This window comes from Neopsephotus bourkii, unplaced genomic scaffold, assembly GCF_033783945.1.
Source record: "Neopsephotus bourkii isolate Nb327-2 ecotype Australia unplaced genomic scaffold, CSIRO-AGI_Nbou_v1 NB_1706, whole genome shotgun sequence".
Classification (NCBI taxonomy): domain Eukaryota; kingdom Metazoa; phylum Chordata; class Aves; order Psittaciformes; family Psittacidae; genus Neopsephotus; species Neopsephotus bourkii.
This window is the reverse complement of record NW_026902180.1, coordinates 425,667-448,471: the sequence shown is the minus strand read 5'-3', so window position 1 is coordinate 448,471 and position 22,805 is coordinate 425,667. Positions and strand designations below refer to the sequence as shown.

The 22,805-nt window shown below is 37.9% G+C and overlaps 1 protein-coding gene across 4 annotated transcripts in view; it reads right to left on the bottom strand.

The window, feature by feature from the left end:
• The window catches only part of TXNDC11 (thioredoxin domain containing 11), a 33,921-nt gene that overhangs the window by 9,900 nt on the left and 1,216 nt on the right, over positions 1 to 22,805 (bottom strand). For 2 of the 4 annotated variants that reach the window (XM_061376098.1, XM_061376100.1), the window contains exons 2-8: positions 19,126 to 19,342; positions 18,321 to 18,418; positions 16,221 to 16,350; positions 8,813 to 8,906; positions 7,470 to 7,582; positions 6,095 to 6,295; positions 954 to 1,737 (exon numbers count right to left, since the gene is read on the bottom strand). In XM_061376098.1, coding sequence (XP_061232082.1) covers positions 954 to 1,737; positions 6,095 to 6,295; positions 7,470 to 7,582; positions 8,813 to 8,906; positions 16,221 to 16,350; positions 18,321 to 18,418; positions 19,126 to 19,342 — 1,637 coding nt within the window. Of the gene's footprint in view, positions 1 to 953; positions 1,738 to 6,094; positions 6,296 to 7,469; positions 7,583 to 8,812; positions 8,907 to 16,220; positions 16,351 to 18,320; positions 18,419 to 19,125; positions 19,343 to 19,626; positions 20,058 to 22,805 lie in introns of those variants that run through there. The other 2 variants (XM_061376099.1, XM_061376101.1) reach the window with 2 other exon arrangements.

Below are 22,805 nucleotides of genomic sequence, written 5' to 3'. Positions count from 1 at the left end.
ATGATTTTTTTAGGGGGCTATGATGGAGACAGGATACAGGGCTGGATGAGATCCGTAAGACCAACAAGTCTGTTGTGCTACTTTTGTACTTCCAGATTTCTGGAAAAATATAATTAATGCTGTAAGAATTCTCCTGATATGCAATTTTGAACAATTTATTTTAATGCTACATTCACTGAATTTACTTCCATGTTTGCTTACACTACTAACATGAAAAATTCCTGCATTTTCTACAGGTGGACTCAGTTTTGCACGTTATCATGATACATAAATGCATGTCATTAGGCATGTTGTGCCTAGTCAATAGCTTGCAAATAAATCAGAACTGCATTGGGTTTGTTATTTTTTTAGTTTTGTTTTGGGTTTGGTTGTTAGGTTTCTTTTTCCTCTGATTCAAGCAGGAAATAAGAGTATTGAGACATTTTGCCAAAAACGTTGCAGAGATCTACTTTGAAAACACACGTACTTTGCTAAATATATTTAAAACAATTTCTAAGTTGGTTTCAGAGGACAAGATGAGGGTTAGTCTCTGCTTACAAGTGGAGACTTGTCTTTTTTAGTACAAAGAATGGGTGAACAAACATCACCACCATTAATATACATGTCTTCTGTAATACCAAGTTTGTTAGATACTTAGTAATTTTTTTCTCCACACAAGCAAATTTAGTTTAGATTTTACCAATTCTTACAGTGCTTCAGCCAGTCAAGAATTACACATTTTGTGTTCCACTTTTAACTTCATATACTTTTGGTATATGTAACTTAGTTCTTATATCCTCTAGAACACAAGTCTACTGCTTGATTAACTAATACATAAATCAGAACAGAACAAATTACGATTCACAATGTTGACTGTAGTCTCACTTTTCAAAACAGCATTAAGTTTTCCATTGATAAGCTTACTTGCAAACTTAATTTTCTCATTTCAAGCATTTGTATAGTGGATACCATACCCAGGGTAGATCCAACAAGTGACTGATTCTGATCCAAGACATAGTGCACTTCTTCTTTCAGGTCAACAATGGCAGCAAATTCCTTAACATGAGTAGATCTCGATGCTCCTAGTCTCTCTGCATATATCCAAAAAAGATTTGAATCCAGTAGATAGAGATTCAAGGTTTTGTTGGTCCTGCAGCTCAGACCAGTAAAGTTAGTGCCACTACTATGAAGGTCAGGAATAAAACAATTCCTATCCTCAATGTGAGGAATAGAATGTTGGGCGTCATCTTTCTTCCTATGGGAAGAAAATGTTACTTTGGGGGTCTGAAAGATGGTCTTCTCAGAACTAATAAAGCTTAAAAAATGCCTGTTTACTGTCCTGCAACATGCAGTGTAATAGCTAAAGGGACTATAGAAACTTAAGAAATTGCTGCATTCTATGGTACTTGATATAACTTGAAAAAAGGTATGTTCCTGGAGGTAGAAAGAGTCCAAAGCTGCTTCTATCTCAAAAAAGTTACAGTGTGGCACATGGACTTTGTTTGGTTTGACACCAAGTGTCTGGTTAATGCAAAGCTCACAGACATTGTGAGTTCTAGATATTGAATGCCACTGTGGAAGCACCACTGTGTTACAGCATGGGGACTTGGTTATTGAAAATGTTTCTGATAATTTTGTATGTGCATCTGGTACAGAGGAATCAAAAGCTGGTGAATTGGTGTCTCCTAAATGCTGCAGATCTGGCTCAGCTGCCTGGCTTTTATTACAGTTGTGGTATTCCAAGGCCACTTTGGTAATCTACAGGGCAGGGGAGAAAACAAAAGGGGAGAGAAAAAAAAAGGCGGCATTAGCTGTACATAGTTCATTTCAATGCAGGTATCCATTGCAGGTTTAACAACATACATGTAATGAGAGAATTTCAGAAACTTGAAGTTGACTACTCTTCTCCTTCATTCTTACAAGAGATTACAGAAAGCTCTGACTTGATAGCAAGTTACATTTTCAGATACTTCAGTGTGTAAGAATTAAATGTACAGAACAAGAAGAATCACAGAATCCCAAGGGTTGGAAGGGACCTCAAAAGATCATCTAGTCCAACCCCCCTGCAAGAGCAGGGTAACCTAGAGTACATCACACAGGAACTTGTCCAGGCGGGCCTTGAATATCTCCAACGTGGGAGACTCCACAACCCCCCTGGGCAACCAGTTCCAGTGCTCTGTCACTCTCACAGTAAAGAAGTTCTTCCTGATGTTAACGTGGAACCTTCTATGCTCCAGTTTACACCCACTGCCCCTTGTCCTATCACTGGATATCACTGAAAAAAGCCTAGCTCCATCATCCTGACACCCACCCGTTACATATTTGTAAACACTGATGAGGTCACCCCTCAGTCTCCTCCAAGCTAAAGAGACCCAGCTCCTTCAGCCTCTCCTCATAAGGGAGGTGTTCCACTCCCTTCATCATCTTTGTGGCTCTGCGCTGGACTCTTTCAAGCAATTCCCTGTCCTTCTTGAACTGAGGGGCCCAGAACTGGACACAATATTCCAGATGCAGCCTCACCAAGGCAGAGGTGGAGGAGAACCTCTCTTGACCTACTAACCACACCCTTTCTAATACACCCTAGGATGCCACTGGCCTTCTTGGCCACAAGGGCACATTGCTGGCTCATGGTCATCCTCCTATCCACCAGGACCCCCAGCTCCCTTTCCCCTTCGCTACTTTCCAGCAGGTCAGTCCTCAACCTGTACTGGTACATGGGATTGTTCTTCCCCAGATGCAAGACTCTACACTTGCCCTTCTTGAATTTCATCAAGTTTCTCCCCACCCAACTCTCCAGCCTATCCAGGTCTCGCTGAATGGCAACACAGCCTTCTGGTGTGTCAGCCATTCCTCCCAGTTTAGTGTCATCAGCGAACTTGCTGAGAGCACACTCGGTTCCCTCATCCAGGTCGTCGATGAAAATATTAAACAACACTGGTCTCAGCACCAACCCCTGAGGGACTCCACTAGTCACAGACCTCCAGCTAGATTCTGCACCATTGACCCCAACTCTCTGCCTTCTTCCTTCCAACCAGTTCTTGATCCACCTCACTACCTGATCATCAAGCCCACACTTCCTTAGCTTATCTATGAGAATGCTGTGGGAGACAGTATCAAATGCCTTACTGAAATCAAGAAAAACCACATCTACCGCTCTACCATCATCCATCCACCTAGCCTCTTCCTCATAGAAGGCTATAAGGTTGGTCAAACATGACTTTCCCTTGGTAAAACCATGTTGGCTGCTCTTAATGACCCCCTCATCCTTGATATGTCTAGAGATGATGTCAAGAATAAGTTGTTCCATCACCTTTCCAGGGACGGAGGTAAGGCTGACCGGTCTATAATTACCCGGGTCCTCCTTCTTGCCCTTCTTATAGACTGGTGTGACATTTGCCATCCTCCAATCCTCAGGCACCTCTCCTGTTCCCCACGACTTACCAAAGATGATGGAGAGTGGCCTAGCAATGACCTCTGCCAGCTCCCTCAGCACCCACGGGTGCATTCCATCTGGACCCATCAATTTATAGATGTCCAGATTGCTTAACTGATCCCTAACCCAATCCTCATCTACCAAAGCAAACTCCTCCTTTATCCTGACTCCTTCTGGGGCAAGAGGAAACTCTGCAGGAGTAAAGACAGAGGCAAAGAAGGCATTCAGTACCTCTGCCTTCTTTATATCCTCTGTCTCCAGGGCACCCACCTCATTCAGCAGTGGGCCTATATTGCCTCTTGTGTTAGTTTTATCTGCTATGTATTTGAAGAAGCCCTTTCTATTGTCCTTACAAGAAGCCACGTACAAGAAGCCACTTCGAATATTTTTTCAGTCCACGACACTGATCCCAGGATCCTCTTTTCATTATATCTATCACTACTGCATTTTAAGGCTAAATCCCACTATGTGAAGCATTAATCAGTAAAGGTTCCTGAATTTCCCAATATGAGAAGAAAATAAAAGCATTCCCATATGAAAGGGATTGGAGTTTTTGCCTGCTATAGGTGGTACACAATTTTTGTAGCAATCACTAACAGCGTTGAAGCAATGTAAGTATTTTCCCAGCCATGGGCATATGGTTGTAATACCACTGGTGTACTTTGCATATAGTAATGTGTGACTTACTGGAAGAAGAAACCAAAAAGGAAATGAAAAAAAATAAAAAATGAAAAGCCTGCCTCTCTGCAAACATTCCTGTGCTGCATCACCACTTTGTTCTTAATCAAGAGAAACAATCAGTGAAAAAGGCATCTGTGTGGACCACAGAAGGAATTTTCTTTATAGGAATTAAATAACAACACATAAGAAATTAAAACAAAAGAAGGAGTTTCCCTTCCCTTTAATCCATCACATTAAAAAGAATCAAATTACAGAATATATACACATTGCTTTTACACAAGAACACTTTGATAGGAAACATTGTAACTATCAAAGGGATGGTGAAGCATCACATCTAAAGTTCTGTGTGTCACAGGACAATCAGCATTAAGATGTGGTTTATACCAAGTTCATTACAGTCTAAGAATTTGTTGTTAAGACGTTTTCATCCTGAAAATGCTCAATTAACTACTTAGAGTAAACATAACCCCTCATATCATAATCTAGCCTGATAATTTGGACTACCTATATAGAGGAACATGAACAGAAATTACGAACAGAAAACCAGTTCTGCAGTAAGAAATCTCACTTCAGTGAGCTACTATCAGAAAAAGAAAAATCTGCTCTTAGAGCTTTCAACATACAACTTGACAGCCTTGTTCTTTGCCACTTCCTTCCAGTCAAGTGTTTTCACTGCTTGATGAACTCCACAGAACTTCTGCAGTAGACATCTCTTCCTATGGTAAACAAGTTGCATAATATATCTCTATGACAGTGAAGCTTCACAGGACTAACTGTAGTATTTTGTATCTCATTTCTTGCTTTGATATAGATAAATACTATTACTTAGAAGAATGAAATCTGAAATGGAACATCTCATGTTGCACTGGTTTGATCTAAATAAGTGGTACCTGTTACTAGAATGTTTAATCTGTAACAAGCATCACTGAATTAAGTCTGCTAAAAATAAAGACAGGTTGGTACAAGAATAATCACGGGGATTTTCCAGTCTTTTGGGAAAGATTTCCCCAACCCCACTTTGCAGCAATCTAACTTTCATTGTGTTTATGTCTAATTTGGCTAAATATTGTATCGTACATTATGTTCTTTTTCTTCCTCATTGTTTCAGACACTGCAATACTAATTAGGCCTCCCTGTGGAAACCACACATTGCAGGACATAGATGCCACATATGTAAGGCAGCACTGACACCTAAACTTGGCCCCACTTTTCACCTTTCACTGATTCTTCTTTCTTTTTCCACACTGTCCTCAGTGCTATGTGATCACCACTGTGATGTGCAGCTTTGTGATGCACCAAATGGGACAGTGCATTAAAGCTGAAAAATAGCCTGTGGAAAATCCATTTTTCAGCCAAGTTAGTTTCCCTATCTCCTTTACTGCACAGTTACACAAACTCATGTCTTGGGCTATTCAGAAATAGAAATAATGACAGAGGAAGAGAAAATTGGAAGGCGAATAAGGAATGTACATAATATAAACATCAGATTAGTTCTGAGTAGGTTTTCAATTCAAATAACACTGTCTGGTTTAATAAAAGGTCCATTCTTCCTTGCATAATCATGTCTGGACCAAAGATGGAAGGGGAGGAGAAACAGAATGGGTGGACAAAACACAGGTCCCACAATGCTCCATACATTCTTACTCTTTCATTTGAGCTATGTCAGCTGGAACAGAAGACCAAAGATCTGCATCTCTCACCCAGCAGTCACCACAAGAAGAAAATAAAGGAAAAGAATTAGGTGCGTGTTCTAAACAACTGTTGACACGAGACGAAAGCACGTTGTGTGGGATGCAAACCAGTGTAAGGGACTTGGGATAATATGGCTTGAGAAAAAGTGTTTTTAAACAAAAGAGAATACCTGGAACAGTGAAATAAAATATATGTCGTAATTAAGCTCAGAACCCCGACCAGAGTTCTCAAATTCTAGTATTTTTAAAGTAATAAAAAAAAAACCTGCTGCCCCCCCGCCAAAAAAACCACAAACCACATTTCACTTACTTCATCTAAAAGAGGATGAATTTCTGCTAATGGATTGTAAGGTATAAATATGAGAAGTGCCGGTCCCTTCTTCAGCTCATTGTTTAGAAGAAGGCTTTTTCCACCATGTGGTCTCAGCCAGCGTATGAGCATCTCTCTATTTTCTAGAGCCCACTTGCAAATGTTCTCAGCAGTATAGTTCATGATGTCATTTGGATAGATCTTGAAGGGGGGAGGAAAGAATTATTCATCCTCACCTGTTCGTAATTAATGCAGTTCTCAAATACGCCTTGTTAATATAATGCCTAAAAATCCCTAAATTTAATTATACTACTCAGCAAGCTTCAGCATTTCATATACCCTTTCCCTTTAGAAAAACTTTCCAAATGCTCATCAGATCATGGTAACACATTAAACCTTTGAGGCAGCAAGCATTCTACCAGGGAAGCTCCTCTTTATTTTACTACATCGTTTTTATCTTTACTTTTCTCACCAATATAAATTTTCTTTATAAATGAAAGAGCTCAGTCTCTAAGTTGGTATCATCACATATCCTGATTTACAGTATATTGATTGGAAAACGTTTTCCTACTACTCGTTCACCAAATTAACTCATTACAGATTAGTCTTTTACGATTCCAGCATCAACACTGAATTTACAGCTGGTATTTCTTATTACTGAACACATGGAAAAGACATACATAATAAGAAACACTCACCACTTCTACAGTCATTTTAATAAATTACGGCAAGTTTATCTTAAATCATCTGCCCAGACAAAAATAGTTTTATGTAGTTACCAATAATTTAACCTGAGAAATCTGTATTTTCCCTAGTTTCAAATGAATAAAGGATGTATTATAATCACAGAATTTCCACTCATGGTAGCAGTATGGATAGATAAGGTCTCTATACCACACAGCAAATCTGGAAGTTTGTATTTTCAGTCTTACTCTTCCAAAACCAAGGCATGTGGATCAAGAGTTACTATAAATTTTCAATGAAATTAATTTGCATGATTTTTCTGATCACTGTAATGTCATATTTTAAACCAAAATACAGTTTTCACTATTCCTATTCTCTCCACAAAATCTCTTTGTCCATATCCTCATTCACGTAGCCTTCTATGTCTGACCCACTTAAAGAGTTAGAAACCTTAGGAAAAAGTCTTTGTGCAGTAATTTCTGAGAAGCTTGGGGTTTTGGGTTATGTTTTGATAGAAGTGAGCAACTTGGGTTGATGTTTAAAATAGCTGCTGACTTCTAGAATGAAAATGTGTTACTGTTCAGAAATCCTGTATCCTAAAGCTCCGTTAAACAGTTATTCAGGGTCTGTAACAACAGAGCTTCAATCTCCATGTACTGGCTCAGAGGCATGATGACATAAAAGTACTCACAAGAGATGTGTTGACATGTCTGTGCAAGTACACGCTGCCTGAATGCACCAATGAGATCTCCTCTGCAACATGTTTATCTGTGATCACTCCAAAGCGTATTGTTCCAAGGTAATCTGAAAGGGCAATTTTTCGTTTTTTAAATACAATTATACACACTGAAGCTCTCCCCTGAAAGCCTTAGAAGAACACCTTCAAACCAAAACACAGGACATTGCTGTGTAAAAGCACAGAAATCTTACTGAATACAATCCTGGTGATTAAGTGAGGAAGACAATAAAGGCAGACAACAAGAATAAATGTGTTCCTCTTCTGCACACAAAGTATAGAGAATGTTAACCTAAATTGTGCAATTTCTTGACTTATTAAATATAGACTCTGGTATCACAGATGCACCTTGCTACATGTTATGGCACCTCATAAGCCAAGGTGAGATACGTGTAAAGAAAATGTATGAACACTGATTCTTTAGATGATGTACATTTACAGTAAATATGCGTTAAATATGTATCACAGTATTTCTATATTTATAAGTATGTACCCACAAGAATAGAATATTTGTCATCTTTATATTGCAAAGAACTCTCCCAACATATAAATGGGGAAATTACAGAAAACAAATATAGGAGACCATGCTCTATATCATGTACCAAGTTAGTGGCATAGTAAAAATCAGAATAACGGTATAAATTTCCTTCATTTGCTGACAGGAATAGCCATAAAATGTGCTAATCTTAACTTTAAGAAAACTGTTTCCAGAATTTATGACCCACAAAATAGGTACTAATCATATACGAAGTTTCATATTTAAATGCAAGAGGTTTTATATTTTAGATTATTAATACAAAACAACAGGGGGAAAACATCCTTCTCCTCATGCTATTTTGTACCAGCTCTTTAACTCCATCCAGCAAACCATTTTCTTGAATTCAGTTACTAAGTACTGACAAAGCCAAGCTCATCCTAATGCCTCTTAAGTGTGCCATTTCAAATGTTGCACAAGACAAACACTCTTGAGTTCAATTTAAGTAAGTGCTACTCTGATTATGGCTCCTGTACAGGTTGCAGCAACATACTTAGGTTTTTGAGGAAACTGTATCTTAATGTATCCTGGAATAGCAGCCTGTCACAGACTTTATTCCATGATGGCCAATGCCATAATAAGCCTTTTACGTAAGCAATCCCTCCACTGTAGTAAGGGACAGTCTTGTAATTAGGTCAACATCAAGAAACACTCAAAAGGAATTAATTCCCAATTACAAAATATTGCAAAAAAGTACTGATGTCCATATGTATATATATAACTCATTCACAGATGCCTTAAATTATGAAAATGAAGCTTTTACCTTTCTTTAATGAATGCAGTGCTGATGTGAAGAATGTTAAATAACCAGGTGGTTGAGGTGAAGCATTGAACTCAAAATATCCCAGAACTCCAGGCTGAAATAAAAAGAATTGGAGTTAGTTAAGTTATTTTCAAGTGTAAAGATATGGGGTACAGCAATTATTTGCCTACAGAAAAACACAAAAGACAAGAATATTTACGGGAGAACAGTCATTTTGTGCTGCGAGAAAAGTTTTAATATTAAAATATTTAATAGAAATCAGTTCTAAAATTGTCAATCAAAAGCTATGAGAGAGGGCTTTTATGGATGTAGATGGGTAAGTTTCAAACCACATTATTTCCCATTTTAGCTATTAAAGTTCACTAAAAACATTTAATATTTGCTTTGCAACTATTCTGAGTCAGTTCTAGCACCAACATAAGAACCATAAGCATCATAAAAACTTCTTTTTGAACTGGAGTATCACACATGTTCACTATGTTGCACTCAATCAGAAGCTACATTGGATTCACCATTTTGTGCAGGAATACTTGAGCTGCTAAACCAGCTTATCATCCCATCACATCAGTCATTGAAAATTCCTTCAGTATATCCTGCAGAAGTCAGTGAGAGAGCAGCTACACAAAAATAATGAAAGAGCCCCATATCACACCTATATATCCATAAAGTTCTTCAAACTGCCAAACAGACAAACTGAAATTTAAAAGGCTCATCCCTAAATAGGCCTACTGACTTTGCTGGGTATGAAGGCTGCACACCTTCCTATGGAATTCAGGAAGAGAAGCTGGGAGAAACCAACTTGGAACACAGAGGTGCATAGTCTTTATACTTATTCCAAAATTTCAATTAAGTTTTGATTTTAAATATTGAAAATATAATCCATTAACATCATTATTAATTGTGGTTTTTGACACATCATTCAAATTGGCTTAATAAATTGTCATGATAGTAAGTGAGGGAAGTTGGTTGCTTTGTGTTGTATGTTTCCCTGTTCCACCCATTCATACAGAAAGAGCATTTGATACACAAAGCAAGAGCACTCCAGGGATTGCTGTGGAACAAAGGATTCCAGACTCACAGACCATCACATGTATTTGTGTGGCAAATACACTCCCACATAAGCATTTTGATCTGTTTTTTCAGATCCTGCTTTATTTATTTTGTTGAGTTTTACATATAATACTGAATATGAATTCAGTAATATATACCAGACATGCAAATTGAGGTAATTCAGTATGGATTTGTGATTTCAGGATGCTCACCGATAACAACATTACCCATTCCAAATGATGACTGCTCTTTTTAGGCAGGAATTCTCTTTCATAAATGAATGCTGAATACAAGACCCTTGTTCATAAAGATTCCTTACAAGGTACCCCCCCAAAAATAACAAGATTATTAGAATACCAGCAATTAGTGAAATTTCTGCAATAAAAACTGTCAAGAAGGAAATAAAAATGGAAATAAAACAGAAGGAAAAAATACAGCAAAACAGCAGCACTCGTTCTTCTTTTTTAAACAGTAAACAGGTTAGTAATTACTGTTCACCTTTTTCTCCTAGTACCAAATTAAGACAGTAAAAAGAAATAATCCCTTATAAAAGGCTTTTAAAGCATTTAAGTGAACAAAATAAAGAGACAGACAAGATGATCCCATTTCCTAGGGCTGTTTTTGAGTACCATTACTATATGAATTGAACTTATGGCACCAAATAGTGAATGAGAGTCAGAAGGGTTAGTAAAACGTGACAAGCCAAAACCCAGATCTAGAAATATTTATAAAGATATTAAAAAATGTGACATTCTGATTCTGAGTGCCAGTTTGTTGTACACTAATAGTAGCTTAAAACTTCCAGGCTGTGAAGAGTAAGATGTTTCCAAGAATCTTTTCTGGAAAGTGTATTTTTCAATAAGAAAAAAAATTGTAGTGAAACAACAATTATATATTAATGCTTTATGCCTGTTAATTAATGTCCTTTCAATGATCATCCCAGGATAATTAAAATTTCCTTCCTATTACAGGCTGCATTATACATAAGAGGAAAGTGTCTAAAGTGCTGTATTTCTTCTCAAGTATCATGCAGATTTTCCTGTTCTCTCAGTGGAGAGATTCACGTGCTAATACCAACTCTGCTTTAACAAAATGGAACACTTCCAGGTGCTAGCAACAAAGAGTCTTGCTCCATACAAGTGAGATTCAAGTCTTATGAAGAGATATATTGATATAAATAAGAGGTTCCTAGGTTTGAATGTAATTCTGCCAAGAGGACCTTGACTGCAGCGACTCCCACTTCATGTAAGAACGTCCACAACAGTAACTGATTTAGCAACAGTACCTGCATGCAGTTTATGTGGGTATCTACATACAAGCTCTTATTGATGATCACCTGCTTCTGGGAAACCATCTCTGTGGAGTTATGGTTAACTACTTACATGCAGGCAGTTAGGAATAACCAGTTGAATGCAATGTGACTTGCTGCTGTATCAAGTTGGAGAGTAAAATACTGGAATGTGGCATAGGGATAGGAGCATTGGCATTGCTAGAGTGGAACAATTTCCAGTACCTGCCTCAAATCAAGCATCTGTAGGAAAGGTTTCAGAACAAACCTGAGGATATCAATACTGAAGAGTCATGAGAACATCTACCGAAACGTATATACGGAAATACAAAGTCACTAATTGTCATGTAGCCTACTTCTTGCTTAGTCTCTGAACCAGAGCAATGGAAAGTAATGTGTGATGCCAATTAAATCACATAAATAATAGACTTGACAAGAATCTCAACAATTAAAGAACAGCAAGTTAATAGAAACTTTAAGAATTAACAGAGATCTTCAAGTAAGTAATTTTTACTGGAATGTTTTTATCTCGGAACTATGCCTCATGTCTATCTCAGCTCTTTGAAAGAATGAGCCAGCACGTAGATGACTGATCTGCTCAATGCAGCACGTTTTTTTTTCCCCAAAAGCCTACAAGAAGTTACCAAACATACTGGAAGAAACTGAGGTGATAAGAAATAACATGGAAGGTCCTTTTCTAGATTAGTAGAAAAGATACGAAAGTACAGGTAGAAGTTCCTGGTTTTCCATAGTCAAAGTCAGCCAGTCAGGATGTGCACTGATAGAGTTCAACACTTCTATAAACACTTCTGAAAAGGAAGAGAAGGCTGAGGAATAAAATTTCCAAAGCTTATTGATAATCACTGAAGCAGGCTCAAAGGAGCTGCAGAAAGACAGTATTAAATGACTATGTGATGAAAGTTCCTCTGAAATGTAAAGGCCTGTAAACAAAAAGTAATGGGAATGGAGAACAGAAAAACAACCACCACAGCTACTGATCAGCTTTTACTATTAGATAAATGCTTTTACTACTCAATTAAGTGACTTCTGTTCCAATTTGTACTTATTTATTTTTACGTTTTGGCTATTTTGCATTGATGTAAGGGAGATTCCTCCCCTCCCCCCCCCGAATCTCAGACTTGTGCAGGCAGGCAGTTCCTAACTCCTTTTACCTGCAAATACAGAAAAGAAAAGAGCAAGAGAAAAGGAATGTGTTACCTCTGTGGAACACAGCCACCAATATTGCATACCACTAATTCTATACTGTAGAAATGCAAAGAAGCACCTGTTGATTGACACTACATAAAATTTACAAGTAGAAGTCTGTTCATCTTTAATGATTAATTAATGATGTTAACTGTGTATCCAGAACTGAAAGCAAATTCTCACACCATCATTTAACACAGGCACCAAAGTACATACACAAGAGCAAGCTATTAAGTCAAATCCACTTCTGGGTCACATCCTACACACTTGGTTAATGCTCAGGAAGCATTTCTACACAAACAGAGCAAAAAAGAAAGCTGATACTACGTTAAGACACATAGTAGCTACCTCCCAAAGAGACCAACTCCTCCCTCACTTCTCCTAAAGCCATTAAATGTGCACTGGGCACATGTGATTTTCGTAAGTGAATGAAACTTTTTGTTGAACTAAAGAAGCTGCATGTTTTCTTTCTCTGTGCCTTGGGAAGAGGAGGCCATTTCCAGTAGCTGGGTCAGTTAGATGACCAACAAGACATGCCAGTTTGAATTAAAATGAAACTGTTACATCTCTGCAGTTAAGAAAACAAGAGGTCTGACTATGAGTGCTTACAGGTAACTGAGTTATGGTAGAAAATGACTATCTTTCCCTTGATGTAACTCAGTTCTTCGTACATATTCCAAGATTAGGACGTCTTTCCAAATGGGAATTTTTTCCTTCTTCTCAAAAATTACATTCTAATTCTTACCCAGTTCTAGTTTTGCACTAGTATCCTTCCACAACCACACGCACAAAAAACCCCAACCTTACACAGTGTCAGAAAATGCAGAATCTGTACTTTCTTCCTTCAACTGGAATTTTTTTCATGGGGTTTGAGCGCCCTCCTGTGAGAGCAATACAGCATCTCCCAATAGTCATGATTCGGTTGAAGAATGGATATAACACCATGTCACTAACAAAACTATCTATCTATTAGTATTTCTTCTAGTATTACTATCTATTCATTAGTATTTCTTCAAAATAAAAACATGCTAATTAACAGATAGATGTATATAATATAAAATACTACTGGATTTCAGTATCTCTTGGTGTGTTTCAACTCACAAAAAAATTCTGCATGTTTCTCTTTGTACCTTTACAGTACTGATCGTTAAGGCATGCTAATACATTTAATTGATTGCAATATTCACTTGAATAGGGACAGAGCTCCTGGTTTTCTTTGCTAGATCCTGTTCTGTCAAAAGCTGGCTACTGGAATTTGAACACAAGATTAAAGCACCAAAAGCTTCACAAATTAGATGGAAAAGGACAACTATAGTCTTGAAGTCTTCCCTATCAGCAAACTGACAGGCAGCAACAAAACCCCCTTGAAACAAGAAAAGAAGCGTGCAGTAGTTCTTTTAAGTATGAAGAAAGTAGAATTTCAGCTCAACACAATGCCCTGCAAATGAATCACTCATCTACTTACAGTTTACCAACCTATTGCGTATTCCAGATTATACACAGTGCTTGGACACCAATTATTATACACCAACCCTTGGACAGGGAAACAAAACAATGAGGACCAAAAGTGAGTGACAGGCAACTGCTCTGCGACCTACTGCTTCCTTAATACAGGAGACCTTAATCCCAAAGTAGAATGAAAAAGCCAAGGAACAGACTGGGCACTAAGGAACTGCCAAAGCACAGGCTGGGGATCAGCTATAAAGCAGTTCTTTTCAACTGAAATTTTCAAGTCAAAAGTAAATACCCCTTACGTTAAGTCTGTAGAAACCATTCCCTACCAGAACACAGGACTGAAAATTAGATACTGATGATAAATCTCTCAGAAAATATTCTGAGATTCAAATTAATAATCTTTTTAATGAAGAAATTACAAAAACCTGATCAAGCAGCAGTAATCAAAATGCCCAATGATCCATCCTTTACTGTCTTCTCCCTCCTCTACTAAAAGTTATCATTTTTAATATCCAAAGGATCAAAAATCAAAGGAAAACATTAACCAAGGCTCTCAAAATAGCAATTTGTGCCATACACGCATTTCCTGTAACCTGCTCTAAACCTAACACTTTCTTCTAACACAGGAGTCACCTCCTGAATTATATATTCCCCTACAAAAGGTATAAAGTTCCTCAACTTACATGGGAAATACCAGAAAATATTAACATTTCTAACTGGTTAAAATGATGAAACTAACTGTTTGTTTCCGGTTTAAAAGAAACGTTTCCTTTGTGCCTATATTTCCCTCTCCATACATCTTCATGTACAATTCTCTGTATCCCAGCTTGTGATCCTCAGCATTTTCCTGTTGCACTCATCTGGACTTGCCCTGTTTCCTTAACTTTACAAGAGCAACAAACTCAGCACCTAGCGTCATGGTCTGGGAAACAACCCCAGTCTTAAATGGCTGCAGGGCAGCATGAAGATTAGACTATATGCTTAGTCCATTTCTGAAAAAAAGAACTAATGAATGCTGAACATAAACACAGATTAGGCATTTGGAGCCACAGAATTTAAAGCACAGGGAGGGAGGAAGTCTGAACATAGCAATAAAGACATCTGTTCAATTGCTAAGCAGTATTTAAAAAATATTTTATGTTTCCTCCATAAATTTGTCTTTTATATTAGTATTTTTCCAGTGGAAGTGCACCTCCTGCTGGAAAGCAAATATAAGCTTAATGACGCTTATAATATAAGCTTTATTCATTACCTTTTGCACACTACTAAGAACTAATTCACATAACACAGACCAAAAATCACACATGGCTGTTTTCAAATCTCTATAGGAGGCAAAAAAGTAACAAGAACTTTAGAATGGCAAAATCAAAGCAGTGAACGGACAACAGAATCGTTCGTGATTACAGAAAGCATCAGCATCAGACAGACACACAATTCCTGACTCACAGTTCCCACTCAAAACACTGGAAAATTAAACCCACAAACAGCTCCTGAGGGATAAACCGAAGTGTGAACAGCACAGCACCTACCCACACTAACTACCAGTGTGCATCCCCTTACACTGTAGCAGCTTTTATCTACCAGCACTTCTCATGCTTCAGCCTGCAGCAGAACCAGTCATTAGGACAAGTGCTAATTCAAAGAGGACCTCTGCTGTGTTCTGAAACACTGGAAAGCCTCTCACCTGGTTTGGTCACTGCTACAGCATCAGTCTGTTGATCTGGTGTCCCATTCTGCCCTAATAGTTTAGGGTTTAGTAAGATTATAGTTGTGCACTATAGAAATGAACAGTTATAAAGGGATTATAAATGCTTTTGTTGTAAGTGCATTTTGTCTAATTGGAGGTTATTAATCCACTAGTATTGCTACCACTCTTGGCACTTCTGAACACAACTGACCAAAAATTAATAAAACACAATATACCAGTGGATTAAAATCACAAAGTTACAGCATACAAAGTGGTTAGGAGCCATTTTTTCAACTGATTTCACATTTGTTTTTACTTAACAGACTTATCTTATTAGAAAGGTTTACTATTCCTTTAAAAATTAAAGCAATTGTTATACATTTATCAAATCATTTCCCAACTTAGACTGCAAGATTATTGTGAAAAGATTTTTCCCTTATTTCTTGTTTGCACATAACTTTTTGGTGAGGTAACAACTTCAGCTGTTGTCTCTACATACTAAAGTACTTCACGATCATCACTAAATCAAAGGAGTAACTATAGAGGGAACGAACATTATGAAATTGTCATTTCATATTATTATGATTTTAACAAACTTACAGGGCACTTATTTCAGGATCCTGGAAATAAACTAGTACTTTGGAGCAGATCAAATTTAACTGTGAAACAAGTCAAACTCTTTCTGAACCACAGTGGTAAAGCTAGAGAAGAGAGACAAGTACCTCATAATTTGAGAGGAAATCTAGTAATTTTGATCGAGACGAGATGTAGAGTAGTGGTGTCATCACCCGGCGAACAAACTTTTCAATATAAACAGCACTCATTGGGCCTTTGTATTCAATTGGTCCAAAACTAGTACCAAAAAAAATAATAAATCATTAAGATTTAAATTAACAATAGAGTCAGTCCCTCCTGGGGGTGGCAGAGATAAGATTTACACGGACAGCATGCTCAGCCTCTAGGGAATTGATCTCTGTATTAATTAACAGTGGCTTCTGTAGCTAATAAGAGAAGTTGCGTTACCAAGCTTGAAGTACAGCGCAGACATTGCAGTGACTCTAACACAGTGTCTATGAGTAGGTGCAGTGTGCTGGTGGGGACAAATGGATGGAGACCACCTCTCAGTCCCATTGCAGAAGTTGGTAAACTGCAAGTATAAATCATATAGATACCTTTCTGCTTTATCGAAAGTAAATACATGTGACTTAAAAAATACAGATCTGAAAAATGTTACTATTTTCCCTTGATTCTTTTTTAAATCTTAGAAAGTTCAAACAATATCAATCTGAAAAGGTGCAATATGTTTTACATAGACTTTTACAAGTAGCACTCAATAAAATAGGGACAAATCCAGCCACACTGCTGATGAACAGACCCAACAGGTCTACAGTTTCTGCCCTAGCCATCTGACAAAAACAGCTCACACCACATTAGGTAGTGCAAAACAAAAGCCCAGCTGGGCTTTGGGGCTACAATTTCCAGAGCTTCTGCCTCATCCCCTTGAAATCCTGCATCTATTATCATTAGGTTGAACAAAGCATCACAGTCCAAAATGAAATCAAACACAGAAAGTGTGAAGAATTAGGCCACTCCTACTGAAGAATGTAATGTGATGCATTTTTAAATATAGCTTGTATCTACAGACACACTGCAAAAGTATTAAACTCAGTGAGATTCCTGTATTCAGATGCTTTGAAATGGTCTTCTACAGCCCACTAGATTATTCTACATCCTACACTTGGCTTATTACCAAACTTTGTTTTAACAACAACATGCACTGCTTCACCATGTCACATGTCCAGCATGCAACATTCAAGGTTTAATATCTCAGGCATGAGGGGTCCATTGCCTTTGGGGGTTTTATGGAGTATCAATATGAATTTATATCTCGTTGCAACTCTGTTTAAGGTTACTGATAATACCCAAGTGCTCCATCTATCATGGTGTTATTTCAAGATCAAGTAAGTTTAAGTCAATGTGCATCCAAGCGGGATTGCTGGGATTTTTTATTACAGTTTGAATTATGCCAGTGCCATCTGTGTCTATTCCAAGTTCAGCTGACAAAGATCAGGGTTGTTCCTCCTCAATACATAAATCCCCTCCAAAAAAACCAAGATCAGCCTCTGTAATGGAAGAGAGCTGCAGTTCAAGACTAAAATGTACAAGAATGAAGTACAAGAATAAAATCCAAGTGATAAATTACACAGCATCCAGCTCTTTTGTACCTAAGATTAGAAAGTGCTTCCTTACCTTCTGCTCCACAGAGGAAAAAAAACAAAAAACAAACATACAAATACTAGAAGAAACAAAAGTGACATTATATAAAATTTCATACAATGATATCTCAACATCTGGAGCATAAAAAAGTGAGTGTGAAGTTCAAATTTAAAAGACAGTCTTTGATACATACTGCCACTTAAATACACACTTAAGGACTATTAATTTAGTGGAATTTACATACTTTATTGCTTTCACAAATTGGGACAAATTGATATAATCCATCTACAGAACAAGCAGACAACTGAAATTAATATAAAAGTCTGAACTGTTTATTTTTCATGGAAGGCAGAACTTCCAGGAGATGCATAGGCAAAAGAAAATTTCCTTAAAATGAAGAATTGTGCAGCATGTCATTTAACTGACATTTACAGCCCTTCTTGACACCGAAGTAGCATACAGGACGAGCTTCACCCAGAACCTCCTCCTCTACAACTATTTACTATAGCCATAAATATAACATTTTCAAAATGCAATATTTTACGCAATACCTCTGTTTCTCAAAAGAACAATAAAAACCCCAGACTGGACTTATGAAACCTTACCTCCGATGGTACAAGTGTATCACAGGAAAATAAAAGAAATGCTTCTGCTTCCTGCATTTCCCCTGGTTCCACCAGCAATTTACAGCCACAAACAGCACCTACAAAGCAGGTAAAAATTCACAGCTAACAAAGCACATTACTGTGTCCTTCTTCATATAACATGTATTTTTTCCAACCCGTTCCACCTGCTATTTTCAGTGTCTTTTCAACTCAGTATTCCACATCTGTTCCTCCTCACTCTCATACACAAGATTTTATTTTTGTCATTTTGGAACATAAATCCTTCTGGTCACTTTTGTGTCTAGTTTTTAAGATTCTTAATCAAAATTCTTCAAATTTACTAACCCATAATCCATATTCATTAAATTTTCTGCAGAGTGGAGTGTGACAAGCAGAGGTTTCTGGCAGCAGCGCCTGTGAAGTGTTCGCAGGTAATTAACCTCTAGAAAGCAGTGCTATGGCTGCAATCTTAGACAATTACTAGGGTCTCCAAGGATCCTGGAACTGTAAGTAAACTTGCAATTGCCATCTGAAGGCAGGTGAATAAATCTGGGAACACTTTACAAAAAGAAACTTCTAGAGTTTCCCATTCAGGAGTACAAATAACAGACAACCAAGAAGGAAACACAGGTTGCTTCCATTTATTCTAACACTCCATATGTTAAATTAAAATAAAGACAATTGGCTGAGTCACCCTAAAATGTAAGCATTCAAGTCCTACTGGTTCTCATGGGATGCCAGAAATTATCACCGTCTTGGAGATGAAAAAGGTCATGTTTAAGATTCATATCTTCCCTGGAGTTACCTGGTCTGACAATCTGCTGGCCACATGTTCTATTTCTTCTCTTGCTGCAATGGACTGGCCACACCATGGCGCATAGAAGAAATACAACACAATTTCTGAATCCTGGCGAAGGTGGTCTGCATAGTCTAACTGTCCCCGAAAAAGATCAATGACTGGAGATCTTGTGGAGAAAAAATTCACTGGAAGTTTCGCTGGCATCGTTACATCTTTTGCTCGGCTGCAGGCAAGAAATTAAGAATGGTTATTGAGACTGTACAGCAGCAGTTAAAAAAGTGTGCCCAAAGCCCTAATTTTTAATCTCAGCAAAGGTCATGCAATGACAAAATTTAGAAATTGATGTGATTATCTGACAATTATCTGAGTTAGTTTCATTACATACCATAAAAATCTAAAGATCACCCTTGACAAGCTTTAGAAAGTCACATTGTGATTCCATGCACTCTGTTTATGGGTATGTTAGCTCACACTCTTACTGCTGGTTGCTATAGAGCATAAAATTACCAGGAAGAGTGATTTCTTTGGATTTCTTTCCTGGTCTCATCCACTTCTAACACTTGTACTTTGGGTAACAGCACCCTGATAAAAGAAGAGAGGCTGGTCATAAAGTTTTGTGATGTGATGTTTATATAAACAGAAACTATTACCCTCTCTTACACTTTGCTTTAAAGTATTTTATATTTATTTTATACCGTATTAGGTAAAAACATGTAAATGTGTCTTAGTTTATTTTACTGATGAGAGCAGGGACGGCAAACTGTTCAGGGCACATTTCCTCTTCAATGTAAGGATAGTATCAACAAATAGGAGTCTTGATTTAAAAGGATTGTGACAGGTTAATTTTCTTTAGAGAAATTTGTTTAACCAGCAATACCCCATACATAAACCAAATACTCAGGAAACCATTTTCCAGCAAATCAGCAATCAAACAATTCAGAACTCCACATTTCCAAGGCGTTTGGAGGTTGTTATGGTATAAACTGCCTTAAGTACAAGTTAATGATCATATTTGCTTTTTATTATATTCTCCGAATTCCAAATTTTTCCGCTAGCTTTATTTACACCAGAGCAAGTCAGGTGATAGAACTGGACTGCACCACTGTAACGCTCTAGTTTACAATGGTTCCTTATCTGACAGCGGATTTTATGAAACACTGTGCATTCCTTTACCTTGTAATACAAGAAAAAGACTAATGCAAAAAAATCTTTTGACCTGATATTTGATCCTTCTTAGGTTACGATTTTAAAATAATGATAAAAATTATTGAGCCCCAAACACTGTCAAACTCATATGTTAAGCAAACTCCTAACAACACTGTGACATTTTCAAACTTCAAAATCATTTTTAAACCTTTGTTTTTACAATACAGACTTACGAAACTCTCATTTCCATGTAATAAAGCATACACTTAAAGCTCAACGTTTAAGAATTACTCCCAGTACATTTTCTAAAAGTTATGGAAATTCTTAACTCATCCATAAAGGACTATTTGCTTCAAAGTCCACAATTCTGAAAATATTAACTGGTTCCTCATGTTTGCAATTCAGTAATTCCACTATTCACAAAATTATATTTTCACACAGATGGCCAAAAATCTCATTTTCTTCCACTGATTTCTAGCTTTGCTCCTTCCCTTCTCCCCCCTCTGTCAGCAACTCAGCGCTCCTTCCCCAACCCTTAGGTTCTCATGTCACCTACAACCAACACCTCTGGTTCCCTCCTATTCCTGCACCCTGTGCTTGTCCAAACTGCCCACTTCTTCCCGTGGTTTCTAACTGCCAGCTGGACAGGCCCCAAAACTGGTGCGCAACAGCTCTAACTCACAGGTCAGCACACAAACCCATCAGCTGCAGAAAGTGAAACATGGCATCGCAGTGTTGATCTCACACTAACGCATACTTCTGCGCAGACATTAACTGTTTCTTCCTTAATGAAAAGGGACAACCTAAATGTGTTTAAAATCTCTCCTTCCTGCACTGAATTAAACTGAAAGCTGTCAAATGGTCGTTACAGTGTAAGTCTTGAAAATTAGATATTAAATTGGCTCTAAATTGCAAGAAGGTATAACCAGATCAACAGAAGGCCCATTAACATGAATGGGTCAGGAACTACATGGCTACCTTCAAATATGAAAAAGAGCTCCAGTAGTTATTAAAAACCAAAACACAATAAATCAATAGCTACCTTAATAGCTTCTTAAGCCGATTTCCGCAGCAGTGAATACCACATACAACTCTGTAATACCAAATGCACAACAGAGTACTTTACACAATGCCCAGGTTTGCAAAGAGAATAGTACTCTGAACCCCTAAAAACTGAAAAAGTATAAACTGAGGATTACATAATAAATGATTATACAAAGATAATAATTCCATACTGTTTATTAAAACACTGATTGTGTTGTTTACGTGCTGCACAGAGCCTACAAAAGACTCATTTCCACTGACCAACCAGGTAATAAAGGAAAACACATGCAAGTGCAGGTAGGATCAGCCCCCTTTGACTGCAAAGCCCTTAGAGTGTCATTGCCTTGAGAGACATTTGTGTAATGCCACAAACAATTCAGGTTCTAAACCACAGGCTTTTTATAACAGCATACATTAGGCTTCATTTGGCTATTTCTTGAGCCACTATAAACCTTCAACACCTCAAACTCCACTAACAGATTGCCTTGTAGTAAAGGAATTTTCCCTTCCCACACTTTTTACCCATCAGGCTCAAAAGTTACACATTGTAAGAATAGTGGTAGTAACTGGACTCTGGCACCAACACTCGCCTGCAAATTGCACTGATGTGTGGTAAGAAATCATGTACTGTAGTCACAGTGTACATACGCAATTAACCATCCTCCAAATTTCTACACTTGAATTTTCTATGTTTCTGACAGCAACAGAAGAGGGGTTATTTTTCTGATATGTTTCTCTATTTAACTACAATCTGAAAAGCCAAACCCCTTTAATCAAACATCCTGCAGAGAGTACAGGGTGGCGAGAAGCACACACCAAGCACATTCCATTTGTGAGGTTCAAACACAGCTATCAGTAAAACGAAAGGAGCATGAGGGTTTTAAGTAAAGGAAAGCAGGAAGAATACAGAAGTTTCAAAGTAAGCATGGAAAAGAAAAATTTTAGTAAAAGTAAAATGGGAGGTGATTAATTCTTCATCATACATTCAGTAATATGGCAAGAGATCTACACTTTCATCTACATGGTTACTGTGAGACCCAGACTGCTGTAGAGAAGGCTACATGGAGACCTCAACAACAACCTCCCAGTACATGAAGGAGGCCTACAAGGATGCCAGAGAGGGACTCCTCGTCAGGGACTGAAGCAACAGGCCGAAACGGGACGGGTGTAAACTGAAACAAGTAAAATTCTGATTAGATATAAGGAAGACGTTCTTCCCTGTGAGGATGCTGAGGCACTGGCACAGGTCGCCCAGAGAAGCTGTGGCTGCCCCACCCCTGGCAGTGTTCAAGGCCAGGCTGGATGGGGTTTGGGTGACACAGCCTAGTGCGATGCATCCCTGCCCATGGCAGGGGGTCTGAACTAGATGATTTTAAGGTCCTTTCCAGCCCTAACTATCCCACGATTCTATGAACAGAGAGGCACTGCAGCCCACAGAGCAACCTCACCAGAGACTTAAAATTCAAATAATAGATCCTCTGTGGACAGGTGAGACA